The 23,486-nt window shown below is 31.9% G+C and overlaps 1 protein-coding gene across 1 annotated transcript in view; it reads left to right on the forward strand.

Annotated features, from left to right (window-relative positions):
• Window positions 1-22,763, forward strand: part of LOC118204828 (dnaJ homolog subfamily C member 21) — a 61,814-nt gene extending 39,051 nt beyond the window's left edge. The window contains exons 11-14 of the mRNA XM_085816225.1: window positions 7,131-7,194; window positions 9,218-9,339; window positions 19,974-20,070; window positions 22,526-22,763. Of these exons, the coding sequence (XP_085672351.1) occupies window positions 7,131-7,194; window positions 9,218-9,339; window positions 19,974-20,070; window positions 22,526-22,690 (448 nt within the window). The 3' untranslated portion in view covers window positions 22,691-22,763. The remainder of the gene's footprint in view (window positions 1-7,130; window positions 7,195-9,217; window positions 9,340-19,973; window positions 20,071-22,525) is intronic.
• The last annotated feature ends 723 nt before the right edge of the window (window positions 22,764-23,486 follow it).

The following is a 23,486-nucleotide window of genomic DNA, read 5'->3' on the forward strand; positions in this document are numbered from 1 at the left end:
AAAATAACGTAAATGAATTGTAATAAATATTTTTTGATAATTTCTTTTAAAATAAAATTGTTTGAAAAAACTAAATTATGTAACTGAGTTGTTCAGATCTCATGTTGTCAGAATTATGCTTTGTTGTTAATTTAACATTATTATTGCTGGTACTATTAAAAAAAAAGAAGAAAATTAAAAAGAGAAAAGAAAGAAAGAAAAGGTAATAAATTTTTACTGAAATTTTAGTCTTCCTTAAATAAATAGCAAAAAGTTATTCTTGTCTTCTTAATTAAGTCAAGAATATTCAGTCAAATTAAAATTATTAAGAATTGATAATTTAAAAAATTATTGATTTTTTTATTATTATAATTTTGAATACAAATTGTTTCAGTTTTAAAAATATCAAGAAGGTTTCAAAAAGACAAGAAAGGGGAAAGGAAAAATGATTCTCTAAAATAATTTTTATGGATCATTTTAACTAAGTACTTTTCCATAAATTTGATTTCTGTTTGCACAGAAAATAGCAGTAGAGAATATTGAGCAGAGAATTAATATCAAATTTTGACCTTACACTGAGGCAAAGTTGCATTAAGGGTATGGGGAGGAATATGTGAGCCATCTGGAAATTTATGAGTGATCTAAATGTTTCCCAGATGGCCAAGAAGATATTGAAAGTGATAAATGTCACAAGAGATATGTAGTCAACAAAACTATAAGTAAAACTGAAAATTATTTTTCTTTGTTGATTTAGTTGTGTTATTTTGTGGGAAAATTATCGAATTATTGTCTGTGAGATATCCAAAGAGCTTAATATTAGTTAGATTCCTTTCTATTTCTATCCTTTCTTGTTAAAGACGTGGGTATGATATGTATGTTTGCAAAGTTTGTGCCCAAACTGTGTTGAGAGACGAAAAAGAAAACTAGATTTCTGCTGCTATAAATTTTCACTGTGCCAAAGTGGCAAAAACTTTTTGAAAAATGTTTGTAACTGGTGATGAATTATGAATATATGGTCATGATTCTAACCTTTCTGAGACCCAAGAAAGCACAAGAAGATATTATTAGTAGTTTTCTTCAAGAACCTCAAGCATCATAAATTTACTGCACCTGGCCAGAAAGTAACCAAAAAGTACTGTTGTGAAGTGTTGGGGCATTTGAGGGAATGTGTTCATCTTAAAAGACCAAAATTATATGTAACCAGTGAACTGAAAGTTCACCATGACCACACCCCTGCCATTTAACTCAGCTTATACAGTAGCTCTTACTGAAGCACAAAACTCCATGGATCAGTAGCTATGATTATCCCTCAGATCTTCTCTCTTGTCACTTTTTTCTCTTTCCAAAAATCAAGTCCATCCATCTCGCCTTGAATTGCGATGCATACATGTCTTCTTCTCATGCTGCAGCAAGTGTTCTTATTTGGCACATTTCCCATATTACTGCATACTCTTGAGCACGCATATCACGAATATATGCAACTACTTTTTTCGAAGTTCGGAAACTTGCGTTTCGAACCACGAAGAGCACGTCTTGTTTTGTTCGTTGCCGCCAGTTGATCATGATGTTTGCTCCAATTGCGTGCATACGTTTCATCAACATCTTGCTGCTGCTCTTTTTCCATTTTCCTGTGCAAATTCTATGACTTTCAGTTTGAAAGCTGCTGTATTTTCCCATTTCGAGCACGCTACTTGCCACAAGACTGATGGCTTAGTGGCTAAATGTCGGGCATTTCTATAAATAAATAATTAAAGAAACATTATTACATTTTGTTGTCCATATTTTAACATTATTTCTCTATGGCCATCAACCTTGCCATATGCTTGGTCAGAGAGGTAGTTCTCAGCATAACTCAGTGTATTGCCAATATTTTTTTTGAGTCAACATTTATCTGTAGTTTCATGCAGTTCTTTTATGCAGAATGATCACAAATATGTGAAATGTTTCATATCTATTGAATATATGTATTAATCATGCACATACTTTCAAAATTTGCTCTTACGTATTTTATAGATTACTTTTTAGCTGGATATATTTTTGTCAAGTTTTTCCCCCATTAACTGAAACTATATGATAGTAAGATAATTTACATGAAGATATTGCTTTTAAATTCATTTGTAGAATAAATTGTGTAGTTGTTTTAGTTTATTTATAGCAAACAAAGTATCTTCAATGCTTATAAATATTTCAAAGTTGCACTTGTACTATTTTAAGGTGAGAGAAAATGACAAATTATGTCCATGGTGTGTGAGACTTCTTTGTGGATTGAAATGTTAAAATCATTTTCAGAGCTTTTCCATCAAGAATATATTTTATTTATTTTGACAGCTTTATAATGCTTTATTGTTTTTTCATTCCTTATTTCTTCAAATAGCATGACCATTATTAATTGTCAAATATTGCTCATTCTCCAGGTTTCCATTTTTTAATTAATATCAGCTACTTCTTTTATCGTAAAATGCTAGGTAAAGTAAATGTTAGTAGAAGGAAGGTAATTTATAGTCACTTAAGCTGCTTTCCATTTTGTGATATCAAATTAGTAAGGTTGTTCATGTTAATGCTACAGATAAAAAACTCAGTGGCGCAAACAGCCCTAATGGGCCAATGCCTGCAGTGCCCTGAAATGTGCTTTCTTGACCGTGGGCCCCGGGTGCATAAGCATATGCCCTGAACAAGTGGTCAGCTTGTCGCAGGACCCCCAGTGTTTAGTCCCCAAGCGAACTTGGTACTCATTTTATCGACCCAAGGGATGGAAATCAAGGAACAAAAGGCTGAGTCGACCTTGCCCAGCCCGGGGTTCGAACCCCGGATCTATCGTGCTGCTGTGCAATGCACTAGCCACTGCGCCACCGGGCCTCTAATGCTACAGATAGACCAAATAAAATATTTTGGAAAGTTAATTAGAGTATCAACTAATCCCAGGATCTAGACCAGGGCTTTCTCAACCTTTGATAGTTTCAGAGGGAGATTTGGTCAGCCTTCGTTTAGCTGCTAAGTATTTACTGTTAGTTTATAAATGTAAAAAAACTACTCTTTTTCAAATTTTGGCATTTATCAACATTTTTTATACATTTTATTGTGTCATTTATAAAACACATTAAAAATATCATCCAAATCTAGATAAATAATTATTTTGAAAAGGAGGAAGAGTGATCTAGCATTGGTGAAAGGGGTGCATTGAACAAAAAAGGTTGAGAATCTTTAATCTAAACAGAAGGTTCCATTGTATTTAGTAATGCAATTTGTTTACATACATGTGTTTTTATATTGACTGTCCATCTTATAATTGCTGTGGGCATTAGAATGAATTAAATAAAGAAATTTCTACATTAGCTTTCCATATTTAGTTCCTGAAAGAATCCTTTAATTAATCCTTTAATGCAATTTGTTTGCTTACATGTGTTTTTATATTGACTGTCCATCTTACAATTGCTGTGAGCATTAGAATGAATTAAATAAAGAAATTTCTACATTAGCCTTCCATATTTAGTTCCTGAAAGAATCCTTTAATTTTCCCTCCAGTTGTTAATCAAAACATCTGGTATTTAATGCAGTCTTTTATACTATCATTTTGGTAAATGGTTAATATAATAGTTGATCATTCAATTATATGATTTTTATCAAAAGAAATGTTTTGTCATCATTGTGTTTTCAAAGAATACTAATAACAAAATGAAAAGAATATCTTTAACTTAAAGTATCAATTTTATAATTTTATTTCTTCAAGTTATTTGCATAAAGGAGTGTTCTCCCATGCAATAAATTTTGAAAAAAATTGCAGCTTACAGTCCCGAGATTTGCAAAAGGAGCAAGTTTCTTTTCTTCTCCCTTTATTTTCTAACTGTATTTAACAGGTGTGGCCAAACTTCATGCTGACAGGAGCCGCATAGTAAATTTCATGAATGTTCGAGAGCCATAAATCCGTATTTATACTGTTTCAAAAATAATAAGACATGTTTTCAATGGAATGAAACTTTTGAAGTAAATTAATGAGAATTTTGCATTTAATGTGTGATTAACATGGTTACATATAAATGTAAGTAAATATTTTTTTTCTCTGCCCTGTATTCAGAAAAGTAGATCACAATAAAATATAAATTTGAAATTACTGTATTATGTACTTTCAGACAGATAAAGCAAACATTTTCTTTTTGTCTCCTTTATCCTCCTCATTTTGCAATCGTTGTTTGATTTTAGTAGAAGTAAGCTAAAATCGGAAGAATATGTATTGGTCTTTAAAAATACAGTTATGTAAAACGTTTTTCGTTTGAGTGAATTATAAATAATTAATTTAAAAAAAGAGTATTTTTTTCTTTGAGTTCAAACTCAAAAGTAGTCTTTTTTAAAAAATAAATAAAGCAATGCAAGTCAACACACATTGCAGAGAAACTTTTATTTCAGAAAGAAAAAATATTTTAAAAAAAGCTATCAACTTTTTTTAAAATTAAATTGAAATTAATTTCCTAAATGGAATCTTTTATCAACTTTTCTTTTTCATAAAAATTAATAATTTATTATTATTATTATTATTTTAGCATACCGAGACCAAATGTAGCGTTAAATAATTGAATTAATTTATTAGATGCAAAAATGGATTTCAAGTTGCATTTTGATTCTTCTACAGACATTTGAATCCTCAGATCTCAGAAATTTTCAGGAAGATTTTAAATTCCAAACATCAAATCTTGGAGCTTTTATCATCATTCTAATGTTTTGAATCCTAACCTTAGAAATTGTTAAAAATTTTAACCCAAAACTTTAGAACGACTAATTAAGTGATGTCCAGTGTAGAAAAATTAACAAAAAATTAAACACAATTGCTATGGTGTCTGAATCATCAGTGTCACTCTTGATGGTGCTAAGTGTTATATTATTTCAATGTAGCATCCAGCAAAATCTGCCAGAATTTTTATCTAATCATTACACCTGAGCATCCTTGAAAATTTTCGAAACTATCCCAATAATTCTGAGCATAGATGACTTATTGCTAATAAATCTAGTGGTTCATAAAATATATAAATATTTCATAGGCCACATATTTCAACTGTCTACTTGTCGATTTCTTCAGCCGTGGATGTTGAATTTAGGGCTAATTTCAAATACAAGGGACATAAAAACTAATAGTACAAAAAGAAAATATGCTTACAACTACTATAACAAATTTATTTCACAAATGCAGATAATGCATATATAATAGGATAGTTTAATTCTCCAAATTTCTATAGAAATGCACAGACATGCTAGATGTCTACACAATAGTTTAGATCCTGAGTTCCTGTTATACTTGTATATTCGTATTCAAATTGTTAACTGTTGGACCCATAAATGCTATCAATTGATTTACCGTTTTATCTTAAATTTCTAAGTGAAATAACTCCAACAGAGAAAGGATAAAATAAAATGGGAGGAAAGAATAAAACACATTTTTTTAAAATTTATTCTTCAGTGTAATGGTTACACAACCTGCATATAGGAAAAACAATCCTAAATGGAATTTGAATTGAATTTTTGAAATGGAATCTGTAGGCGTATGAGGGTACTATGATTGTAGAAAATCAGACTTCCAACTGAAAATTTATAGAGGGAAATCCTGAAAAGTTTCACATTACATTGCTTGAAACTTGCAATGATCAGGCAGAGGCTCGTAGCACTACAACATTCCTTTAGGCTATAGAGCTTTCATGGAGAATGTGGCTGACATACATAATGATCAAAGATTAAGAAGATAAAATATATCAATATATTAAAGAAGTATAATGCCAGTACCAGAGCTGGGTTAACTGGTGCTATGTCACTGAGCGGCAGAACTAAGGGTGAAAAATTTTAGAAGTACTGGGGGTCGGAAAGTGTCTATCCTACTGCTTTATTCTTGTGATGACATAGAAAGAAAGAAGTTCGCTAAGCAGCATACAAGAAACTAGCACAAGCGATTTTATCTGTATCACTATGCCATATTTTGACAGAAGTTTTGTAGAAGAGAGATATTTGTATCCAGTTCATCCTTCATTGGTTAATGCAACATGATGAAGGTGAAAGATTTACATCTCGAATGACAGCAGTTGACAAAATGGGAATTGAGCACTTTGAGCAGAATTGAAATCATTGTCAAACAATTGGTCCTCCCTCAGATCTAAAAAAGTTAAGCATGCTCAAACATTGATGAAATAAATTATGATTTCTCCCCAGAATTACCAAGGAATTAGTACAGAAGATAAAGTTTTGCAAGAAAAATGTTTTAACTGCAGCATATTATTGTGAGATGTTGCAAAATATGTGAAGAAATTGCATAAAAATGATTTGCCTTCCTTAGGGATGTGGAATTAATTTTGAAGGACACCCACACATGAGATAATTGGGCAACTCTCCTAACCAAATAAGAACGGGAAAGTTTATTTTGCCAATCCTGCAATCCCCAGATTTTGAATTTCTCCCCAAATTGGAATAGCCATAGCAGATTTTCCTTCTTGAAACAGATTTCTTTAGTGACCCAAGTCATTCAAGGACTGAATAAATGTAGTATTCTACAAAGAATAACTAATCTTCCAACACGTTGGATTTCAACTGTGGTAAAGCAATGAAATGGGGCAATGTAGAGGGAATTACTTTTTAAATTATCTTGTATTTGTAAATTTTAGGCTTTTTTGACAGCCCATTATCTGTTCTAAAAGTAATATTCTAAGATAGCTATTAATGGAAATAGAATTTTTTGCAATTTTGTTTGCTACTCTGACGATAATTCTACGGCAGACAGTTTGAAATTGATTAAATTATTACACACATGATATAAGAAGTTAAATTAGCTATTAATAAAGAAATGTGTCATTTCGTGGTTTTTATTTCAAAAAGCAATTATATTAAAAAAATAAACAACTGTTTGTAGCAAACAAGTCTCATTTCAGAGAGCAAATTGCAGCAAGTATCTCACGAGCCACAATTAGGACATTGGAGAATTTATTTGAACTTGTATATTGAATACACATGTTCCACAACAATCCATTTTCATGCAGAATGTTAAAGTTAATTCAAGTATTTTAAACAGTATTGTCCTACTGAAGATAATGTAATTCATTTATGTTTTTAAGAGATCAACAGTAGTTTTTTATTTGTTGTTAGTTATCATTTAACAGTATGCTTTCTTATTTTGCATACAGTTCCACAAAATCCAAAAAGAAGAAGAAGAAAAACAAGGTGGCTGTACTTGAACCTGAAGAATCTGTAAGTTCAGTTTTAAAAATCCTTCATAATGTTTCACATAGCTATAGTTAAAAACTACCTATTGATTACTAGCTGAACTTTAACATTTAAATGATTTGCTTATAATTTATATATTCTGTGTTTAAATATTTAGCATGTAAACATGATGAAGATATATTTAACCCTTTGAAAGTTGCCAAAATCAACTGTCATTGCTTTCCTTTTACTTACAATATCCCGCTGCAGCACCGTTCAGAATTCTCTCAGTTGCTTATACTCGATGATAACTTTTTGTGTGTTTTATATTTTTAATTGAATTTTAATTGTTGTAAGTAGAAGTTTTAACAAACACTATATACATTTTGAAGTAGTTAAAGAATAAATGTTAAAAGATAAATTAGTGTAACTTTATGTAGCATTACAGAATGTATTTACTTAAAGAATTTTTTTTTTTTTTTTTTTCCTTGTACTTCTTCAAATTTAACTGTTAACAAACATTGCAGTAAGTAGTGTTAATACAGTACTTACATTATTCTCAGATTAATAATATATTCTGAATAGTGTAAATTCTTGAAATAATCTTTTCAGTCACATAGTGATTCAATTCTCTAGAGATATGATTTACAGCTTCATTAGGTTGAAGTATTCTAAAGGAACAATTATGTTTATTACTTGTAATTTAAGATAATTTGAATGATTTTCATGTCTTCTGTTCTTAAAAGCTTAAATAACTATAGCTTTACAATGGCCCAAATGTGACAGGCAATAATTCATAATCACTTATACTTGGTGGCTGGATGTCCTCCTTCCCAAGTCGACCTGTAAGTATGTGCGAATGTAAAAATTTTCCCCTTTCCCTGTCTATGATATAAGTGGCATTATGTCCACCTAGGGATCAGAAGATCCTGAAATTAAATCCCAATGTTCAATTTAGTACCGCAGTTCACTTTTTTCACATTTCTAACTTCAAAATTTCTTATTAAAAAAATCTTGTGAATGTCTTTCAACTAAAATGTGGCAGATGATATTTTGTCAGCACCTAGACATAGCAACTGGGTCTACTTCCCATCCAGTCACAAGTGAAGGAGAATATAAGAACGTATATTTCTCCACTATGTGGGTTTGTGGTATAAGTGATGCATATCCTACTAGCAATAAAAAAAAACCTGCACTGAAATCTTAACAAGGGCATAGGTGAATTTCTAATGCTTCTTATATGGGGGGGGGGGAGACAAGAAAACTAATAGCTGTGCAAACTAACAAAGCTGATATCCAAGTTTCCATTAAAGTGAAATCTTTAATTGCTGAAAATGCTTTATTTTTCAAAATCTGTTTATTAGTAGAATGAAATTTATTTATTCTTTTGGGGAACGATTTGAGGAAATAAATTACTATTGAAATGAAGAATGATGATGCCACAATGTTGCAACTAACTTCCTCTTCATTTTGCAAGAAATTATACAGTATATGTGACTTATAATCAATTAGTTTCTGTGATTTATACTTGTTTGTAATGCAAAGAACATTGAACTATTTCAAGGTTGTTATTCTGATGTTAGCTTGGTTTTGCATATTGGCAAAAAATTCTATGTTGTGAGTAGAATTTGTGTCCTTTAAGCAAACATTGTTAATGTAACTGAATTCATTTGCATGCACTCGACATTCATTCATGAGCAGAACTCGTTCGCAACCAACAAAGGGTTAATAAGCCTTGTTTGGGACTGATATTAGAATTAAAAGTATTAAATAATGAAAAACTTCATTGAAATTGTTTCGATGAATTCATTGAAATTCAAAATAACCAGTATTTGAAGTTTTGTTTTTTAAAAGTATTGAATTTTATTTAAGACTATTTTATGTTTTAAAATGTAGAAATATGTCAAAATACATTGTTAATAATTTAGAAAACATTTATTTCTGTAAAGATAATACAGATTTTTTTAGTTGAATTTATTTATTTATTGTGTTATTTATTTTAAAAATATGCCAACTATATTTTGAAAAAGTGTCCTTAATGGTTATTGTGCTCCTTTTTAAATTTTAGATTGATTCGAGCACCTTAGATTCAGAAATGAGTAAAATTAAAATTGAAGATGATGATCTAACAAATGAAAGCCAAAAAGATATCCCCGAAGATAATGCTGAACAGAATTTGACAGCTAAAAGGTAATCAGTAAATTATATAAGCAAAATTTTGTAAATTGCCCAATAGACAGGAAAATGGTTAGTGACTCTGACTGGCCACACTGAAGGGCCTGCTTCTGAATCCCAAATAAGGCATAGTTGTAATTTTTTCATCACTTCATAGGAGGCAGTGGTAGCCCACTTATTAGGTGACAAAGAGACCACCTATTGGAGAAAACCTTATAATACCAGCAGCTAAAGATATCGTTTTAACATTATTAAATAAAAATAATTATAATTTTTAATCTAATTAATAATATTCCATTAAAAATGATACGGTAAGTCAACGAATTCATGAAATGGCAAATTCTTTAAAAAAGGCACTTATTCAAAAAATAAAACAGTGAGTATTTCCATTGCAGTTGAATGAAAATACTGATAAAACAAACTTTGTTCAATTATTAGTTTACATATGTTTTGAAGAAGTTAAACGAATTGCTGAAGAGTATTTATTTGTGGATCTCTTCATGATAGAGCAACTGCAAATGAAATTTTCAAAGTAATTGACAATTTGATATATGAGAATAATATTCCTTGGAATAAGTGCATTGCTATATGTAGTTACGGAGCTCGGGCTATAACAGGAAAACATTCCGAGTTATTTCTCAAATAAAGAAAGTCGCACCTGAAACTAAATTTACTCACTGCTTGATTCATCATGAAGCTTTAGTAGTCAAAACAATCCCCGAAAACCAGAAATATCGTTTTGAATCAAGTTGTGAAAATGTTAATTTTATTAAAAGCCTGGCTTTTGTTACATTCCAAAGTAAGGTGGTTAAGCAGAGGCTAAGTTTTAAATAGTTCTTTAGAACTTCAATAAGAAATTAAAAATTTCCTCTAGGATTCAAAATTTGCTTTGTATAAATGTTTATTTAGTGAATTATGGTTGGCATTGTTCACCTCTATTGTGAAGGGGGGTCAGAAATTGGACTCCACATTCATTAAAATATCAACGCCGCCATTCTGAACAAGACATTTATTCCTACTCACTGTACATATAGTATGGTACAGAAAAACTAGAAAGATTATACAGCGCCATCTCTTGGCGGGCAGGGGGGGTCATGACACACTGGGCCCCCATGATCTCGACATCAGCTCAACTAGAAATATAAATGAAACACATAAAAATTAAAAAAACTGTAAATATAATTATAAACATGAAAAAGATAAATCAATCAGTCATTTATAGGAAGTCTGACCCGTTTATGTATTGGTCGTTTCATTTCACCCGACACAGTTTTTAAGTTGACTGACCTTACTCTTTGGTCAGTTCCCTAAGTGCAAGTTACTTTTACCATGTTCCACTTAAGTGGTGGCAAGTTCTCATCCTTGATTAGCACCAATTCATTCACACGTAAATCGCCACTGGAAAGTTTTCGCACTTGCAACTGAGTCAAGTAGTCTTTTGACCATGATTTCGAAAACGATTGGGTAATCTGTGTGACTAATTTCCATGGTTCACTGATGGGAATTTTCTCATTTGTAACATCAGGCTCAGGAATACTTTTTAACTCGGATCCGATAATAAAGTGACCCGATGTAATGACAGAAAAATGATTTGGGTCCTCAGAAGCACGCACTAAAGGATGGGAGTTACGTATGGCTTCAATCTCCACTAGACACATTGAAAATTCTTCTTGTGAGAGGATCTGCGATCCTATAACACGTCTCATGTGAAACTTCATGGATTTAACGGCAGCCTCTCAGAGGCCTCCAAAATGAGTGCTGATGGAACATTCATTGTCAATTTAATGCCTTCGTTGGTCAAGTAGGTACCAAGTGCCTCCATCGTACATGCTTTTAAGTAATTCTTTGCACCGATAAAGTTTGTTCCACAATCACTGAATATTTCAGCTGGTCTTCCTCGTCGTCCTCCTACATGTAGTATGCCACTGTTGTCTAAGAATGGATTTAGAGAAATTAAAGAACTTTTCTTTAATACTCTCGCTTTCTCTAAAGTAGGTATTTCCTTTTCATACTCAGTTCTTTGGACTAGTTTGATTATAATATCATGTGCTTCTTTTAGTTCACTTGTTTTTAACAAAGGAGTCAAAATCCTATTCCCCCTCACATTTCTTATAAACCTTAAACGCCAAGCGACAACTCTCTGCAACTTGCTCCAAACTGAAAATTTGTTCCAAAACTGCTCAAGTAATTCCAACTGAACTACAAAACATTTGACAGAATTTTTTTTTTTGCTCTCTTAGTATTTCCGCACTGTCTACATTCGGTAACCCTCTAACCCACTGCTTAGGCCAACTCTTAAAACTTTTTCGAAGCCAAATGGGACCTGACCACCATTTTTCATTAAGTACCAACTTCTCAGCCGAGATTCCTCTAGTAAGCAAATCCTATCGTCAGACGAACAATAATACTTGGATTTGATCTTTTCTGAGTTTCCACAACCTGGATGGCAGCAAACTGTTTCCATCTCTTTGCACTTCCCTTCACCCAATGCAATGCAATAAAAGAATTACTCCAAAACACTATTCTTCCAATTTTATCCTTGAAAATACTCTTAAGTTAATTTCCCACTCTAGCACCTATTACCTTGGTCATTAGCTCCAACCGTGGCAGTGTTAGTTTCTTTAACTGTGACACTCTACTCTTGGACATTATATAAGATACTCTCTTCGACATTATAAAACAATATCTCGGTATAGTAACATTATAAAACGTACTCTGTAATTTCCATTATTCTCACAATATCTAAAATAAATAACAGTTCCGTAAGTATTTGGTGAGGCATAGCAAAACACATGTACTTCCGACTGCTCATTCTCACAATCCAGAAAACAATATCTCGGTATAGTAACATCTAATAATTTTCCAGTTTCATTACGCCTTGTTATCCACTTTTGCTGCAAGTCCTCGGGCAACTCTTCATTCCAGTCACACACTCTCTTCCAAATTTCCTGTAACAATAACTTTATACGCATCACAAATGGCGTAATCAAACCAATAGGGTCAAAGATTCTTGCAGCTGTCTGTAAAACACGCCTTTTAGTGCGTCACAATATTTTCCATGAATTCACCAAAACCTTCACCTCCAACGACAACTCATCTCTATCAGGATTCCAATTCAACCCTAGGACTTTCAGCTGTATAACTCCCACTATCTCACTGTCACTAAGTCCATTTTCTATCCACAATTTTTCTAATTCTCTACTGTTCGACCCCAGTTTCCTCAAATTAAATACACCACTTTTTAATACCCGATAACAAATGATTCTCTCACAGTCTCCACCATAATACAAATCGTCTATGTAAATTGATGAATTTAAAATTTCAAATGACTTCGGTTTACTTTCCTCATATTTTTTTATATGATGCTTTATCGTAGCACTCAGAATGAAAGGGGAACTTTTACATCCAAAGGGTAGTCTTTTCATGCTCATAATTTTATATTCTTCACTAGGGTTATCTGAATACCAAAGAAATTTTAAGAATTTTCTATCTCTTTCAGAAATTTTTATCATGAAGAAAGCCTTCTCTATGTCACCATTAAACGCTATTTTATAATTACGAAATTTTCGTATCACATTAAGAATATTTCAAAGTAACAATTTTCACCCAGCTCGGAATTACTAATCCCAACTCCTCAGCCACGAGCGTCAACTCGTATTTTTTTAATGACTTAAGAGACTTCAGACTTATCTTAATTCAAAGAAAAATACAACAACCTTGAATTGACAACTAGAACACAATGAGCACAAAAATGAACACATCAAACTCAAAATAGACACTATCAACTCAAAGTATCAAGTAGGAACGCCTCAATACACAACACTAATAAACAGAATTTAACACTAAACATTATTTCAACAAACCGAAATAACTACTCGCCATAATCTACACAATGGAATCATCATCTTCACTTTCGATTTCCGCACAACACGTATTCTCATATCACGACACTATTTTTTCACACAAAATTTGATGATACACATTTTTACCACCACATTCTCACCTAATCCCTCTTCCTGACACCAAAAAAATTTTCACCTCTTTTGTGGGAACGGAATTTGGGCTTCACACTCATTAAAAGTTCAACGCCGCCATTCTGAAGAAGACATTTATTGCTACTCATTATACATATACTATGATACAGAAAAACTAGAAAGATTATACATTGCCATCTCTTGGCGGGCAGTGGAGGTCATAACAGGCATGTTTAGCATATTATGCTGATATTTTTTGAAAGTTAAATTAATTAAATTTAGGATAACAAGAGCAAAGTGTTAATTTGTTTACCATTTGAGATAAAATAATAAGCTAATAATCAAGTTTTGGATTATAATATTTTAAGCTTTTTACCACTTTTAGAAAGTTTTCTAACCAAAAATAAAAGAATTAGCATCCAGCACTAAAAATCATTGTTTTTCATTGGTAAATAATTTCAAAAAATACATGTTGAAATTATTTACCAAAGTGAATTATCAAAGAAAAAGAACAATTGATAGAAATTTCCTGCGATTAAACTCTAACTGAAGATTTCAAAAATAACACACTTTAACTTTGGCTGAACTGGAAAAAAAAAAAAAAAAAGGCATTTCAAATAAAGCTGTTAAATTTTTATTGGCTGTTTGTCTGAACAAGGATTTTCTTCCATGTTATGCTTAAAAAATAAATACAGAACAAAATTAAAACTGGATCTAATTTGTATTTAAAACTAAGTAAAACTAGACTAGACATAAAGAAAGTTATCTCTCTTAAACAGGCCTAAATTTCATACTAAATTTTAGAATTAAAGTGATTATAACTTAAATTTTCATAATTAATATGGTAATCAATTTTTAATCTAATATTTAATACAAACAACAAATAGGATGTGCAGATGGCAAAACATTTATATATATATATATTTATTTAGAAACTGAAAAATAATCATTGTAAAATGTAGTGGTGGTACTAAAAGTTTTTAAATTTTTGTTCAAATGGTACATATTAGTCAAAGGTTAAGAACTGCTGCTTTAGAGTATCATTGTTTATTTCAGATGAGAAACTAGGGAAAACGAGAAATTTTTGTCCTGGGTCAAGATACAAGTACATGGTTTTCGAAATAAGACTTCACAGATGGTGAAAGGAGGAAAAATATTTCTGAGGCCAGTTTTAGATGCAAAACGTTTCTCTTTGGAAGGGGAAAAAAAAGGGAGAAAACAAATATTCAAGGTTTTTTTTTTCCCCTATATTTACAAATAATTAAAAAGATGCCTTTATGGGGCACAATAATCGAAAATATGTGGGCGGGCCAGTCTTACTATCATAGCTTGAAGCATACTCTTTTTATATATTATCTAAAACATAAAATATAGTAACTTCAAAAATGCAACTTTATTTTCCAGCTGAGTCATAGTGTTTCATTTTTCATTTTTGATACCTGAGTTACATCTCCTTGTAACATTATACTATTTCAATTACAGCATGATACGGTTTATTCATGCAGTGTTATATTTGCTTAATTTTTTTATAAAATAATAATATTGAATTTAAATCACTTTCAAAAGCTTTTTCGTCCATATTTTGCATTAACAACATGTTCAGCTGGGTAGCATCATCAAAGTGCATAAAAACATACATTTTATTTTTAAAATTTTAAATTTCTGGCAGAATTAAAAAATTTTTGACTTTAGACTTATATAACTATATTCAAGCACCCATCTCTATAGATGCACATCAAAAGTATCCAAAAATAGATGAAAAAACAAAAAATAACAATTGGCAGCTCCTAAAAAAAATGTTTTAGAGGGCACCAATATAAAATATATACCTGCCCTCAAAATTCAGGATTTCACTTTAGATTTTTTTGTGTCAATTTTGTGTTCTTAGGCTGCGTTCAGATAGCGAAGTAAATGTCACAGAGACATAATCACAAGGAATAAAATGTGGGAATTCCATTCACACCTGCAGCACAGAGTCTAAGCCTTCACACTTAGAGAAACTAAATTTTTGCATGCATGGATGTGTCTACAGCTTTCCCATTCAGATTTCATGCATTGGCTCTGATTGGTCGACGCTTATCCCAAGTCAGCATAAAGTTGGAAACTTGGAACTTTATGCCAAAAGCCCTAAACCAGATTTGTGGTATAGCACAAACTGGTTGCCTGGCAATTCAGCTTGCCTTAAACCACTTATGCCCTTTATACTGTCGTATGAACTCAGCTTTAGGTTCCATAAGTTACAATTAATGCAAAATTTTACCACAATTTAAATTATTTTATAGACCACCCCTCAAAGGGTAAGGGGTCGAGACCACGCAATCTAGACGTTAGTGGGTAATGACTCTCATTAACGCGAGAGGTACTTTTCCATTTTGCCGGCGCATATGATAAAGTCGCCAATAATGGTACACCTGATGCCAAACAGAATATCCTAGCTGGTAACCTTTTACGCCTCATTTTCAAAACAAGTCTCAGCCATTTCTTATCAGATTGATTGTTTCTTTCAATACTGGCATACAATTACATGGAATTTTTACCAGATAGTTCAATTTTATGCTTTAAGGTCATTTGTAGTAATTAAGTCAATTAGGATGCAATCACACCGCTCACTCGAAGGCAGAGTCAAGGGTTAAATTCCTCAATTCTACTGAGAGAATATAGAAAAGGCAAAGTTAATGGTTAAATTCATCAATGTCTTTTTAATGTCTTTTACAAATTTACAGTCTTTATTTATTGGCTTTTTACAAAATTTTAAACAATATTAAAATGTTTATGCCTTCAAATTAAAGAATTCTTAGAACTAACATTTTTTATGTGTATACTGTATGTTGTCACCAAATAAAGTCTGCTTGGTGAGATTTGCGCCGGTGAAACGGAAAAGTACCGCATGAGAAAAAACTCATTAGTGTTTCATCAAAAGCCTTACACTGGTTCCAGTGAAGCAAGAGATTTATTGCCAATTAGAAAGTGAATGTATATAGGAGGAGAATTTAAAATGCCTGTTTCAGAGCAGTTTAAGGAGAGCCAAAGGGTTTTATAAAAAAAGCTTTTATGTAAATGCCATAAAATCATTTATGAATTAAAAAGAGAAAAATAATTTATCATATAGTTCCCCACTGTATCTGATAATTCAGATAGTGAAATGATGAGAGTTTTAGTTTATTCATTAAGCAAAAATATATGAGAAAAATCATTTCAACATTAAATTAAAAAAAAAAAAAAAAAAAAAAAAAAAAAAAAAAAACCTAACTCAAGTTTTGAAAAAAAAAAATCACTTTACTACATTGTATGCCCATCAGCAATTAGTGTGTGTACAAAATTTGAACTTGATAGCTTATCAGGTACAGGTAAAAATAGGCGGGACACTAGAAATTCATCATTATAATGCCTTCACACTAACTGTACAGTTCTACCCCAATTTTGAGAGAGGACACCCTGGCAGTCCGAGGGTGTCATTAAAATTAAACCTTACACTGGTGTTCCACTGTAAGGCTAGTCTGAGGGTGTCCCACCCCTCTTCCCTTACATCAACCTCTCCAGAGGACTTTTGGCTTACTATGTATTTTGTGTGTCCCCTTAGACACTGTACACTTAAAAATATCCATGCCTTCTCCTTGCCCATCAGCATGGCAGTCAACAACCCCATACCAGTTGGACAGCTTCGATACCTAATTAGGAAATAATTTAAAAACCAATCACAAAATTTGACCTTAAGGACAGAAGAACTTTTGCATATTTTTAATTATTTGAGTTACATATAATTATCCCAGTAAAATAAAAACAATGAATCATGATCTTTTCTGCATGAGGTCTGTGTAATGATGTTTATAATCTCAAAATCAAAGTGGGAAAACAGGTTGCTGAAGCCACGGAACAATCATAACTCTTGTCAGTATCTATTTTCAGCGAGAGAATAGATTAACAGCATAGAATTTTGGTGATTTTTTCTATGTGTAAACTAAATTTACACCCAGGCAGGCTGTAATCTATTTGGCATCTTTTCCCCAAAACTGAAACTAGCAAATTTAAAGCAGAACATTTTACAAAAGATGCTTTTTGATGTTTTAAAAAAATTTTGATTATTTGCACGGCACTTTTGTGCATTCTTCACACTGAACAGCCACCCTACCTCATTCCCTTTTTGCCATCTAAATTAACCCAAATGTAAACTGAAATAAAAATAAGCACATTGAAGAATGTAGGGAAATAAGCAATGTGTTACGAATGTTTTGTTTCCTCGTTTTTTTAAAAATTAAAGTACAGTCAAAAGTCATTAATCCGGACTCGTCGGGACTTCGGCGATTCCGGATTATCGATTTTTTCCGGATTATAGATCATCAGTTTAAATCTCATAAGATGGCATGCAGAAATTCTAAAATTAAAAATATGAAACCTTAATTTATGAAATAAAGAACAATTATGATCTAAAGAGTATCAAAATTTACACACACACACACACAAAAAAAAAAAAAAAAAAAAAAAAAAGCTTAATATTTATTTGTTTACTTTATTAAACATTTCTTTCAATGTTTATGTGATAATACTTTCTCTTTAATTCTATAAACAGACATTGTTCAGTTACAAAGTTCTTGTTCAGTTACAAAGTTCCGCTGTTCAAGTCCCAATAATTGCTGTGCCGAGAATACCGAATAACTTGTCAATCGAAATTTTTTCGTTTTCACTAACCTCTCTGTCACATTCTTCATGTCTTTATCCATTTTTTGCAGCAATTCCACTTTTTGTTTGTTGGACTTCGAAACACGCTTTCGTTTTGTAGATCCTTTGGAAGTTCCAGCATCGGAAATTCTATTTGACATAATCGAAAGTTCAAGTTCACTTTTATAAAATTGCTCTTACAGTCTGCAAAAAATAATAAGAGGGATCCAATTCGAAGATTAAGGAACAACGCAATCATTAACATTAATTGAAATAGATAATTAGATAATTTTGGCTTACACCATCCGTTATACATTAAACGCGCAGGCGAAAACGTATTCTGCACTTGCGCACACGCATATGCGCAGTAGTCAAGGTCTTACGCGCACGCGTAAAACGCATGTGCCAACGTGGCGCATGCGCAGAAATTTTTAGCTTTGAGGTCCGAATTATGGGTGTCCGAATTAATGACTTTTGACTGTGTATATATATATATATATATATATATAGACCTGTCACGTCTTACACACATGATAGTTGTTAAAGTCCCAAATTCCACAGACACGTATAATGACTCTGTGATGTGTTAATGCAAGGATGAAGATGATATGCCAGTTTTACATCATAATTAGGTTAGAAAAATATATTAGCTTAGCACATATGCAAAAATAACAAAAATAAACTTCACTCATAAGTTATTCAACATAATCAAAGAAGAATTAAAGGTGAAATTCCACAGTGCTAGCAAGTATGTTAGATCAAAAGTCAGCACACATGAACTGGGTCCCTTCAATGCTTCATTCATGGTTGCTAGAGAGGGACTACCCTGTCCAGTCACAAATTCACCCTTACTGTATGAGATATATATATATTGAAATAATGTACAGTGCACAGCTTATATCATTTTGAAAGAAAATTGGCCATGTATTGAAAATTTAGAATTGTTTTATCATTATACTATTCATTATTTAGAAGAATTTTATAACTAATATTGAAGATCAATAATTTGAAATTGGATCCATAACGGTACAGATGTGGAATTTACAATGAAGTGAATCATTTATTTATTTATACACATATATAGTGAAAACAGGTGAAAGAATTCAAGATCACCTGTGGTTGGTTAGTTGGGTGTTGCGCTTTTTCCCAGTCACCTTTCAAGTCGAGAAGAATGTAAGGAATTCAGTGGCGTAAGTTGTATAGCAAGTCCAGCTAGCACTGGAAGATCGGTGGTTCGAATCCAAGCAAAGGCAGTGTTGATTTAGCCTTAATGTATTTGATTTTGTCATTATATAAGAAAGTGTCATTCCTAAAAAATATTACAATTAATCACTTCTAGTGTGTGTGTTTGTTCTTCAAAATATTGGTCATTTGTCAGTGTTTGCCATGAAAGGTTTCACTACAAACCATGTGTTAAATTCATATAACATACTTAAATAAATAATATTTAACTTAACGAATCCTTAATGTGTGAATTAGTTTATGTTTGAGATATTTCTTTTAGAAAAATAACTGTCAGAATACCCAAATCTTTAATATGCTTTGCCTTGAAATCATAAAAACATAGCTACATTATTTCTGTTCCTGTTACAATTAAAGGCTGATATAACATAACAATGTGTTGAATAGTGGGTGCATTGTAAGAATATTATGTGTGTGACTGAAATGGTTTGATTATGACATTACTACACACTGAGTGATATTTAGTGTGGTTATTAACCCCTTAACTGCCGCGGGCGTATATATACGCCTTGCTCAGCCGATGCGTTAACTGCCCCAGGCGTATATATACGTCCTTCCAAACTGCTATCATTTGCTTTGCGCTGCTACACCTAAAATTATTCGCAAAGTTAACGCATCGGCTGCGCATCTGGGGCAGTTAACGCATCGGCTGAGCAAGGCGTATATATACGCCCGCGGCAGTTAAGGGGTTAATGTGAAATTTTTATTATTTTTATATTGCACATTTTTAATTTTAAAATTTCACATTTAATTTTGAATTTTTATATTTTAATATAGCGAACCCATTAGGAAAAAGGGAAAGAAAGAGAAAATTCAAAAGGACGCAAGTTCTTCTAACACCGTATCTCCAGTTGTTGAAGAAAAAACTGAGAAAGTATGTTGCATCATTTTTGTTGCTTTAATTAACTGAATATATTTGCTTATTTTTTTAAATATTTCATGGAGAATTTAATTACAGTAATCTCCCTGTTTAAAGTACATTAATCATTACAAAAATGTGTGAGGGTGCTCACACATTTTTGTAATAATTTTACAAAGATTTATGTATAAACAAACCTTAGAATTTTATTTTCTAATATGTTCAGTCTGATGGCCCTTTTGTTGAACTATAATATTACATCTTGATTTCCAAGGTAAAAGTCATTTTATTAAAACATTATGGTTGATTTTATTCCACTCTTCCTTCTCAAACTTCCAGAGTCCATCCAATGTTTTAGGATGCTGCTTTTAGAAAAACTTTCCTTGTTTTCTCTGAACCAACATATTACCATATATACCCGCGTATAAGTCGATCCCCCATTTCCGAAATCGATCGAGAAACTTCGAAAAAATTTTTCTTTAAGTACTACATTTATTCAAAATCATCTGAGGAAAAAAAAAAAAAAGTAAATATACGATAAAAAATACCTTGGTAAATAAACAAGATCAAAGTCCTTCAACGTCCGATTCGTGGTCAGATTCACCAAACATTTCATAGAACTCGTAGCAGAATAGAACACAGCAAAAGCATCGCCAACATATCCAAAACGCAGGATAATTGGGGGAAAATGATCGTATATAGTAAACTTCTAGAATTTGTTCCGGAAAAGATTCGCATACGTAAAAACTATCTGCATTTCCCCTTTTTAAAAGTTAAAAGAAATATTCAAAACTGTTCAGTTATTGTGTGGGCTATTTTTTTAAATTTTGACGCGTTAACAAAAGTGTTTCATGAATGAACAATAACTATTATAAAGACTTATACGTACGTAAAAACTATCTGCATTTCTCTTTTCTTGGCGTGTTGGCGAAACTTTTTTATTGCTCAATATTGATCGGTTGTTCGGGGGCCGAAAATTCTTTGGTTTAATCGAAACTTACTCTAGTTAAAGTATGAAACTCTGTGATTAGTTCGTCACAATTTAAGTCATGAAATTACTTCAAGTAAGTGACTTATGTGATAAGTCATCCAATTTGAGTGCGGGAAGAAAACAACTGCATTATATAAAGAAATTTTTGAACTTCCGATTCTTTTAATTTTTTATGGCCCTGCGTATAAGTCGACCTCCCCAATTTGAAGTCTTTTTTTGGTCCAAAATATCTCGACTTATACGCGGGTATATACGGTAAATCTTTTTCTGCTCTTTTTTGGTAGTAAATCAATCTTTTTCGATTGCAATCAAATCCAAGCCTCGTCAATTGTAACTATATATTTCCATTTTTCACCTGCCAAATAATTGTCATACAAGCAATCTGCACTTAGTCTTATGCTGAGAAATATGTTTTGGCATTAGGCGATGAACATCATGTTTTTTTTGTTTTGATTAGCTTTAAATCAGATTTTATAATTTTGTTCACATTTCCTACAAAGATGTTTAACGATTTTGCAATAGCTCTTTTGATGGGGGACTGAATTTTCCTTTAAAACATGAGATGCAACTTTAAATTTAATAAGTGTTGTACATATCTTTGTTTGGTATGCATTTTTTGCCTTTTTCCCCAGTCAGATGTAAATTTTGTCATTTCTTTCCTTTTGTATTAATTATGTCACTAATTTTACATGTAGAAATATTAAAACTATGCTTTTCACATCTTTTTTTAATAATTAAATAATCTCTTTGGACAGCATAAAAATATAGTCTTCGATACACTGTTTAGTTTTCAGCAACATTTTAAAGAAAAGAATATTTTTAATGCTACAGATGGTAATTAAACCTTTTTCCAATTTGATGCCAGTCATGTTTGTATTTTAAAATTAATATTTAAATTCATAGAGAAAATGTGTAAATACTTTCTGTACATTTAGTAAATCTTTTAAAATCACTGTTAAGTTTCTCAGATTGCAGGCTGCAATAATTTCCATGGTTGATAAAAATTTTCATTATATTTCTAATGATTATCTTTTATTTACTTTAAGGACTCAGTGAAAGAATAATATCTAAAAGCTTTCAAGCCATGCACATTCATATTCCTATTTAAAATTTGCATATCAAAAGGAAATTGGATAGCTGGTTTGCAGTATAAAGTTTATGTGGTAAAATGTTACTGTGCCTGTATTTTCATTTTTGTATGATTGTGATAATAAGGTGAATTTAGTGCATATTCATGTTCCTATTCAAAATCTGTGTAGATTTTACAATTTGATTTCAAAAAGAAATTAGATGGCTGGTTTGCAGTATCTTGCAATATAACATTTATTTGGTAAAATATTACTGTGCACGTATCTTCATTTTTGTATGATTGTGATAATAAGGTGCATTTGCTGTGGTATCTAGTTAAGTTGTATGTAATCCTGAGAAATTTCTGTTTTGTATATTTTGTGTACCTTACCTGTTCTAATTATTTTTTAGCCTTCCACATTGTGTGAAACCTGTAATACTACCTTCAAGTCAAGAAATAAACTTTTTGAACATCTTAAAGAAAGTGGACATGCTGTATATAAAAATGAAAATTCTGTTAATCGACACTCCTCCGGTGATGGACATAGTAAAAAGTTGCGAAGAAAAAAGTTATAACTCTTGCTTAATATAGTTTTTAATAATCCTGTATGATATTATTATTAATAAAGTATGTTAATTTATTGTGTTATCATTCCTTGAACTTTACTTAAATATGATGTTGTTCCAAATGCCCAGACACTTACAACTAAATGCATTCATTGATAATAACCAATACTCATCCATTATTTGTCTCACTGCTAAGAACATTGCTAGAGCTACACCACAGGAAGCAACTGATTTACAGCCATTAGAAAGTGAAAGTACCTTTTAAATTTTGATGAAGAACACTCCGAGTGAGGGACCTGAGGGTCTGTCACCCCTCTTCTCATATTATCCAACAATTCAAGAGGACTTGTGTCACATATTTTGCTCAAATCGAATGGCTTTGAATATTTAGTAGAGTTGCCTTCTTAGAGGAGAAGCAGGCTTGTATTGCCATTAGATGTTGGAAAAAATAAAGAAATTCCCATAGGGTCAGCCAGTTTCATTGATATTTAGTCTCAGGGCCAGTGCGGTTGTATCAGGCAGTGGATTTTAATTTGCGGAGGCACTGGAGGGCAGAATTTAGGAGCCACAGAATCGCACCAGGTGACAAAAAGCCTAACGCCGGTCCTGTTTAGAGCACAGGCAAAACTACTAGAGATCAGTGGATTTAATTCTTCAACTAGGGAAGAACCTTAACCATGAAGGAATTTTTTGCAGACATTTATTTATTTAGACATTTGCCGCACTAGCATTACTGGAGGGAAAAAAAAATAACATAAAAGGTACTTAAGTATTTGAACAATCCAGATTCCGTTATTGCACAGGA

Source organism: Stegodyphus dumicola, chromosome 4 (genome assembly GCF_044657685.1).
Source record: "Stegodyphus dumicola isolate Sdum_Otavi_A_Nest chromosome 4, ASM4465768v1".
NCBI lineage: Eukaryota > Metazoa > Arthropoda > Arachnida > Araneae > Eresidae > Stegodyphus > Stegodyphus dumicola.